Source organism: Scyliorhinus torazame, chromosome 1 (assembly GCF_047496885.1).
Source record: "Scyliorhinus torazame isolate Kashiwa2021f chromosome 1, sScyTor2.1, whole genome shotgun sequence".
Lineage (NCBI taxonomy): Eukaryota > Metazoa > Chordata > Chondrichthyes > Carcharhiniformes > Scyliorhinidae > Scyliorhinus > Scyliorhinus torazame.
Genome location: NC_092707.1, coordinates 291,963,443 through 291,972,335, shown reverse-complemented (window position 1 = coordinate 291,972,335; position 8,893 = coordinate 291,963,443). Strand labels below are relative to the sequence as shown.

The 8,893-nt window shown below is 46.8% G+C and overlaps 1 protein-coding gene across 3 annotated transcripts in view; it reads left to right on the top strand.

Moving 5' to 3' along the window:
- The first annotated feature begins 3,692 nt into the window (after positions 1 to 3,692).
- ezrb (ezrin b) overlaps positions 3,693 to 8,893 on the top strand; it is a 134,499-nt gene continuing 129,298 nt past the window's right edge. Inside the window, exons 1-2 of one of the 3 annotated variants that reach the window (XM_072507535.1) lie at positions 3,693 to 3,743; positions 4,440 to 4,539. In XM_072507535.1, coding sequence (XP_072363636.1) covers positions 4,528 to 4,539 — 12 coding nt within the window. In that variant the 5' untranslated portion in view covers positions 3,693 to 3,743; positions 4,440 to 4,527. Of the gene's footprint in view, positions 3,800 to 4,297; positions 4,540 to 8,893 lie in introns of those variants that run through there. The other 2 variants (XM_072507527.1, XM_072507519.1) reach the window with 2 other exon arrangements.

Genomic DNA, 8,893 nt, shown 5'->3' with positions numbered 1-8,893 from the left:
CCATGCATTGCTCACGATATCTCCTGCACCCGTAGCCTCTGGGACTCCTCCATGGATCTGCTGCAGTGATGCTGACATCTCCCTCTGAATGTCCCGGCTGCTCCCTATCATCTCTATCAGCTCCGGGTAACCCTGTACCACAGATGCAGCATCAGGCTGGGACCCAGCTGGGTCCTGGGATTCAGCAACCCTCCCAATGCTGTCTTGCATGAGGATTCCTGCCTCCACCTGATGGGCATCATCAGCTGTGTGGTGTCACCAGATTGTGCCCCAGAAGTCTGACCACTAACATTTCCCACTGAGGTGTGTGTCTCTGCGCTGGTGGAGGGGGGAGATGACAGCTGTGCTGCGACTATAACGGTGGCATCCTTGGAGCTCCCCTCCGATGTGGTCTCCTGGAGGCTGAAGGATGGGCTGGTGCCTTCGGCTGGAGAATAGACATGTGGTCAGTGGGAGAGGTGGGTCAGTCTCTAAGGCAATAAAAACTCACATTTGAAGGTCCCCCAGGTGGTGCCTGCTGGTTCCTCACCTCTGCGACCTCTGCCAGCCTCCGCGTGGGTGACCGCTTGTCCTTGGCCACTCCAGTCACCTCCAGGGCCTACTCCTTGAAAGAGATGAGGATTCTTAGGTCCAGCAGCCCTCTGCCAGTCTGGGCCCTCTCCCGATGATTATGGGAGAGCTTTTCCTGAGGAGACACAGAGGGAGCATCGTTAGCCACACACGTGGTTCACAGTGGTGGGAGGTGGGGTGGAGGGATGGTTGGGGTCACATGGGAGTTAGGGGGTGGATGCTCCCTTGGGGGAGGTGAGGGGCGTTGGTGTCTCGTGCTGCCCGGTGTAAGTCGTTGACCTTTTTTCAGCACTGGAGGCCAGTCCTCCTGGTCACACTCCCAGCGCTCACAGCTGCTAACACCTCTTCCCCGGCAGCATTGGCTGCCCTGTGGCTCACCCTCCAGGGCCCTCGAGGGAACAGGACATCTCTCCTGGCCTCCACTGCATCTAGGAGCATCCCCAGGTCAGTGTCCCTGAAACTTGGGGCCAGTCTCCTCGGTGCCATGGTTGTGAGCTGGCTAGAGTTGGCTGAGCAAGTGCTGCTTAAGTGCTGCTCGACCTTGTTAGCGGGGGGCTGGCGAGCGCAGTTCCAGCGAATCAGCTGGTGAGCCTTAATTTGCGGCGAGATGCCCGTGAGGCCTCGTTAAATGGACCAATTAATATTGAATTGCGTTGCCGCCCTCACTGGGCCAAATGCCGGGATGCTTGCGGCAATTCCTGCTCGCTACCACACTTAGAAATTTTTTCAGAGAATTGCGTCCGCTGTTTCTGAAGAAGGTTCAACACCAAAGGAGACGGACACTGTGTGGTAGAAGGATTACGGTAACCTGGTAATGCCGGAATACCATTGGTGGAGAATGTACTTGTTCCCATTGGTTAAGCCTGTATGTTAGCTCCGCCCAGCAAGGCAGGGTATAAGAGCCCGTGCCGCCCCAGCAGCTTTCTTCTGTACCTGCGCTGCTGGGGAAAATATCTAGCGTATTAAAGCCTTCAATTGTCTCCAATCTCGCTTCTGGAGTTATTGATCGTGCATCACACTGAACTTCACAGAAAGTACGACCAACAGAAGAAAAATAAGACACTTCAAAGGTAGCCAGGTTCCAGAATGTCGAGTACATCCCAAAATAAAGGCATCCACCTGAGAGACTGTTATTAAGATGTGTATATGTAAAAAAACGTGCAGAGTAATGTATCTAATGTATAATTGGGTCTGTTGTTTATACGTTAAGAAAAGTTATAGTTTGTACTAAAGAAGGCGGAGGGGAGTTTCATTATTAAGTAATATATCCCTGCTGGTGGAATATCATGCAATCTGTAGTGACTTCAGCAGGGTGTTTACCCAGGCTTTTGTTCTCAACCTTTTATTGTTTGAGCAAAATCTCCCAAATAAACCTTGCATCGGGTTTGGAAGAAACCCAAGTGCGTGGCACCTCCATACCCTTTCTCATTGCAGCACATTGAGAATATAACATGTTTTGAGTTCATATGACTGACGAAGAGTCATACAGACTCAAAATGTTAACTCTGCATCTCTCAACAGATGCTGCCAGACTTGCTGAGTGTTTCCGACATTTTCTGCTCCCCCACGGGAGATCTGGATTTGACTCCTGGCCATTGCAAGGCAACCTCTTTTGGAGTGGCACAGTGGTTAGCACAGCTGCCTCACCACACCAGGGCCCCGGGTTCAATTCTGGCCTTGGGTGACTGTCTGTGTGGAGTTTGCAGTTTCACCCCGTGTCTGCTCTGGTTTCCAACCACAGTCCAAAGATGTACAGGTTAGGTGGATTGGCTATGCTAAATTGTCCCTTAGTGTCCAAAAGTGTGCAGGTTAGAATTACAGGGATCGGGTGGGGGAGTGGGCCTAGGTAGGATGCTCTTTCAGAGGGTTGCTGCAGACTTGATTGGCCGAATGGCCTCCTTCTGCACTGTAGCAGTTCTATTCTAATAATAATAATCTTTATTGTCACAGGTAAGCTTACATTGCAATGAAGTTACTGTGAAAAGCCCCTAGTCGCCACATTCCGGTGCCTGTTCGGGTACACAGAGGGAGAATTCAGAATGTCCAAATTACCTAACAGCACATCTTTTGGGACTAGTGAGAGGAAACCGGAGCACCCGGAGGAAACCCATGCAGACACAGGGAGAATGTGCAGACTCCGTACAGACAGTGACCCAGCTGGGAATTGAACGTGGGACCCTGGTGCTGTGAAGCCACAGTGCTAACCACTGTGCTACCGTGTTGCTCCTATTCTACTCTGAAGCGGAAGCACTGGTGTGGATGGCAGTTTTGATAGACTTCCCAGAGCTTTGGTGGAAGATATGAAAAATCTATCCAGATCAAGAATATTGGAGCTTGGCAATGGAACATGTTTGCTGAGCCACCGAGCATCAACTATAACAATGGAGAGAGTCCAGCTCACTCCATCGGATACACATCAGCCAGGCATGCGTTCAAAACCATTCCAGAGGTTGAGCTGACATTTTTTAAAGAAAATATTTTATTGACGCATTTGTAATTTTCAGTTTAATAATTTAACATTTCTTAAACAACCGAGTGGGCCAACACACGTAACTACATTAAGATAACACACCCTACTATCCCCCATCTCCTGATTTCCCGTATATTAAGTTCCCTGTCCTTGACTTACACTACCATGCCTCCCATTTTCCAAACCCCCTTTTCCCATAGGATGGGAATAGAGGGATACGGACCCAGGAAGTGTAGAAGATTGTAGTTTACTCGGGCAGCATGTTCCGCACGGGCTTGGAGGGCCTGTTCCTGTGCTGTACTTTTCTTTGGGTTTTTTTCCATGCTGCCATTTTAATGCAGGAGTGGGGGACACTACAGAAGGTGTCATTTTCTTCCAGTATGACATTAAACTGGTGCGCCTTCTCATCAGAACTTATCATTGAAGTGAAAATCAATTCTACCAGTGCCCTGGCCGTTGTATGTCCATTAACCCACAGAACAGACGGGTTATTACCCGTTGCTGTTTTGTGGGAATTTCCTGCGCTGAATCGGCTGCCTTTCCGCACAACAACCCAAAGGTGCTACATAAATGGAAGTGGGGTTCTCAATCAAGGCTGTCGTATTGTGGGCGGGTGGAAGGCAGAGCCACTGAGGAGGGAGTGGCAGCTTTTAAGGGGGAGTGTCTGTAAGAGTGAGGGACAGACCGGATCGGGGGAAAGCAGGTAAGGCGGAAAACAGCCATATTGGCGACGGTCGGGAGCAGGCAACCTGAGTGTAGGTGAGGAGCCGGGCCGGGTCAGGCTAGGGGGAGACACACACACATTGTAATAGGAGGTTCGCCCTATGGCGCAATCTGTGCCGGAGTTGCACTGCTTTCTTCAACTGGTGCGGGCGGAGGGAAACACCAGGCGTAACTTTTTAAACTAAGATAACTTTTTTTTTTAAAAAGAGAGCGCTGAAAGCGAGTTTTGAAAAGTATTTCAAATGTGCAGTTTAACATAACTAATTGGATTTGAGGGGAATGAGGCAGATAGGGATGCGTGCGGAATCCCATCTTGAATAAAGCGACTGAAAGTGGGCTTTCCGAGACACTGAACCGGTTCAACCTCTCCAATCCCGGGGTATTCCACAGGAAACTGCCCCGGGTGAGGGAGAGAGCTGGCACTGCAGCCCAGGATCCTTTATCCCTGTACAATCCTGCTCAATGTGCCTCTGCCTTCCACAGGTCCCTCCCTCCCTGCCTGCCTGGAGGTATTTGCAGAGTGGGCGGCACTCCCTGCCCTGACTGCGCCCTGTTTTCTCCCTGAATTCTCTGCCCGTGAGTTCGAGCCCAGCCCGGAGAGGCTCTCCCAGGGGGAGGGAGAGAGAGGCAGGCACCTTTGACCCATCTCCTTACCCCGCCTTTCATTTTGTGACAGGTGATTAGACTTTAAACCTCGGGCTCTCTCTCGCACTTCACATCCATCCCGGGAGAGACAGACGGAAGTTTGGAACAAAAGACTGAAAATGCCGAAACCGGTAAGTCGTTTTCTTTCTTTCTTAAAAGAGCGCGGTAACGCCCCCCATGGCAGCCAAGATGGTGCCCTGCGAAAGGTGCAGTTACTTTCCGGTATGGGGAACTTGTTGAAACGCAGAAATCATTTCCTGCACTGGAATATGAAGCACCTAACCCAACGGGAGCACTTTCAACCTCAAAAGTTAGGAAATGACCTGCACAGGATTTTTGTTTTGGTGAAGGTTGAAAAACTGCTTTACCGTTCAGAATGCATAACCAGTCCATGTTTTACAAAGTAACGTTGGTGCAATTGAAATCTGGCGCTTTGGCGTTGCATGAATGTGCTGAACAGTCCGGTCCTGTGAGGTGGTTGGGTCCATAGTTAGGCCTGGTGGCAGAATTTTGTTTTCCGTCTGAGTTCGACCACTCCCGGTCAGTGTTGAGTCTCTCTAACCTTCCAGGTTTCAGAGTTGGCTCTGTGTGATGAACAAAGCCTGCACTTGTACCAGAATGAAGTTTTGAGGTGGTTGCCGTGGAAACACTAGCGGGTAGTAACTATTTGGTTGATGCAGCAAACGCGACTATTTAAAAATAAAACTGACTGCTCCTGCGTTGGTGCAGGTATGTGATGGGCTGGGTGTTTCTTCAGCCATGTAAACGTTACAACGTTATTTCCCATAAACAGGAATTGTTTATTTACTCAGTGGGAGCATGATTTATAGTGATGCTTTTGGAGTAATCAATTGAGTTACAAATTTTGTTTAGGGATAAACTTCAGTCATTGTTCTCATGCATTTTGAAATGTGAAAACCCTTTCGGGCAGAATAAAATTGTTTTTCTATGAGCTATGCCTGTGAACTCGTGTTTTTGTCAATTATGGATTGAATCCTTTGATCATAAAAATAAGTAGGTTGGTAGTCCCTAAAATCTATGTTATCCTGCAGTGATGGTATTGGATCAATTTGACCTTGAAAAGAAAAGTTGTTCACATTAAGCAACGATACAAGGGCTAGCGGGCACAGATTTGAGATTTTGGAATGTGAGAAATAACTTTTATTACACAATGATTGGTGATGGCTTGGAATGTGTTGCCCATGATAATGGTAGAAACAGATAAATGATTTCTGAAGGAAATTGCATGGGCAGTTGTGGTAATAAACTTGCAAGTCTGTGAGGATAGAGTGGGGAATAAAACTGATTTGTTTGACAATGAGCTGACAGACTTGATGGGCTGAATGGCTATGCTGGAAATGACTCTGCAGAGGAATATTTGGCAAGATGACTTTACCTGTTGGGTATTGAATTAAAAAGGGAGGGGGAGAAGGAGGAATCGGGAGCTTTTTTATAAAAAAAAAAAAAATTGGCATGTGACCTCATTCCCATGACCAACATCTTTGGCAACAAGTGTTCAGAATTTTCAGAGGTAATGATTAACATGTCCTGAACTCCGGCATCTTGTACACTTAGTATGTGACTGATCAACGTTAATGGATTAAAGTTGAATGAGTGTTTGATGATTGTGCCAGGAAATCTAAATTGAAACTATTGTAATAGTGAGAATGGCTAGAGGTTGAATTGACCAAACGTGCTCTAATTATTATTTAAGATGGCTACACATAGCAATAATGCTGAGATCTCCAAGACCTACCATTCATTTTTAAAAATACATTAAAGTTGAGATGCAATAATGGTAAATCCGTAGCAATTTCGGAAGCCACTGTTGGGAGTATTGTGTTCCGTTTTTGGCTTCATGCCAGGGTGGAAATAATGAGATTAAGAGCAGATTAATTTCGGACCTCATGTCAGTCCATGGAAATATAAAAACAACCTGTAATACTGGGAATGGTTTCATTAAATCTGAGAATATTTATAAAATCCTCTGGTGTATATAATTATGAAGGGATGAGAGGATAGATGGAAACAAAGTTGTCGCGGGGACATTAAGTTTACGAATCAGACGGGAAAGTATTGCACACAGCTGTGGCCACGGGTTGCACCATTAGAGTTGTGATTGTTAGAAACTCTGCCATTATTTCTGTCCACGACATCTTTGTCAATCTACACATACCTCTGGCCCTCTATCCAACCCCACCGCTCCACAACCCCCCCACAACAGCACAAATCTGACCCTATTCCAGTCCACTCCAGCTTTGACCGAGTTGTCCAGACTCAACATTAGCTCCCTTCTCTCTCCACAGATGCTGTCAGGTCTGCTGCGATTGTCCAGTATTTTGTTTTTGTTTCAGATTCCAGCATCTGCAGTAATTTGCTTTTTATAACTATCTCATTATAGATTAGATAGCTAGCTGAAGGATATGGTGATTGGGTGGGTACATGAGATGAGGGCCACGCATGTATATCAGCAGGCATTAACTGGGCCATACAGCTTGTTTTGTGACTCCTATTCCAGGAAGCTAAATGTGCAATGTCTAGCTAGTGCGTGTTTCTGCAATCTGCTGAGCAATTGAATTTTCCTATCTCACATTAGAGGCCAGCAAGCTTGGAGAGATTGGAGTCTTCAAAATATACACTGAGCTGAGTGGCCCAGAGGCTGCTCTTGAGAGCGAAACAATGTTATGCCGAAGTTACAAAATATCTTTGTCGCCTACCCAATTCAGATGTTCAAATGTTATGTATGGTTTAACTTGTCGAAATAATAACATAAATTTATACAGCACCCTTTAAAAGTAACAATGTCCCAAAAGTGCTTCACAGGAGTATTATAAAGCAAGGCACCCAAGAGAGATTTAAGGGATGTCTTAAAGGAGCAAAGCAAGGTAGATTACCAAGAGGTGAAGGGAAGTTATTCCAGAGTTTGGGGGGGCTTGGCAACTGAGGACATGGCCACCTATGGTGAGTGCCTAAAATTAGGATGCCCAAGAGGCCAGAAATAGGAGTGCCAACATTCCTGAGGTTGAGAGATTGGAGGTGGGGAGGAGTGAGGCATGGAGAATTATTTGAAAACTAGGATGAACATTTTTTTAAATCCAAGATGTTGCTTGACTGGGAGCCACTGTCGGTCAGCAGGCAGGGGAATGTGATTTGCTGCGAGTTATGACACAGCAGTGTTTTGGATGACCTCAAATGTAGAATGTGTGAGACCACCATGGGTGGATTAGAATAGGCACAAGCTGAGGTAACCAAGACATGGATGAGGGTTTCAGCAGCAGATGAGTTGGGATGGGCAGAGTCGGGTGATACGGAGATGAAGGCAGTCTTAGTAATGGCATGAAATTAGGTTGTAAGCTCATCTTGGGATCAGATGTGGCATGAAGGTTGTGAACCGACTGGCTTAATCTCCAGACTGTTGCAAGGGAACATGATGTCATGGTAGCTAGCGGTTTGAGTTGAAATGGAGCCCAGAAACAATGGCTTCATTCTTTAATATTTGGAGAGAATTTCTACTCTATATAGGATGTTGGAAAAGTAGTAGCTGGGCAGCACGGTAGCATAGTGGTCAGCACAGTTGCTCCCAGGTTCGATTCCCGGCTGGGTCACGTCTGTGGAGTCTGCACGTTCTCCCCGTTTCTGCGTGAGTTTCCTCGGTGGTCTGGTTTCCTCCGACAGTCCAAAGATGTGCGGGTTAGGTAGATTGGCCGTGCTAAATTGCCCTTGGTGTCCAAAAAGGATTAAGTGGGGTTTATGGGGTTACGGGGATAGGGTAGATAATGGACTTGAGTAGGGTGCTCTTTTTGTAAGGGCTGGTGCAGACTTGATGGGCCGAATGGTTTCCTTCTGCACTGTAAATTCTATAGTCTGATAATTTAGTGACGGTGAGGCAACAGGAGGGATGAGGTAGAGCTGGGTGCCTTTAGGTTTGAACCAGAATTATTTGACTTTCATTATATAGCAGATTAAAAATGCAATGACCACCATTTTTTACATGTGAATGTCCTGCATTCGACAGTCGGATGGAATGAGTAGTAAATCTGTGTTTTGGATGCTTCTGTCAACAAGCCTCACTGAAAAGGATTGAGCAGGTAACCTAGTTTGGCATTCCAATGTTGTAGATGGTGTGCTGCACTGTTAGGTGAGCTGTTTGTGAAATGTTTGAGATGAGATGTTGTAGATGACACTTATCCCTTAAAACAGATCTGATTATTTATTGCATTGTTGTTTGTGGGACCGTGCTGTGCACAAATAATGTTAGAGCAGTAACTATACTTCAGTGGCTTTGCTGTAAAAGTGATTTTTTTTTTCATGGGTTGTGGTGTCACTTGCTAGGCCAGCATTTACTGCCCATCCCTAATTGCCCTTAGCGGGTGGTGGTGGGAGCCACTACCTTGAACTGCTGCAGGCCATATGATGTAGGTACACCCATAGTGCTGTTGGGAAGGAAGTTCCAGGGTTTTGATCCAGCGACAGTGCAGGGACATC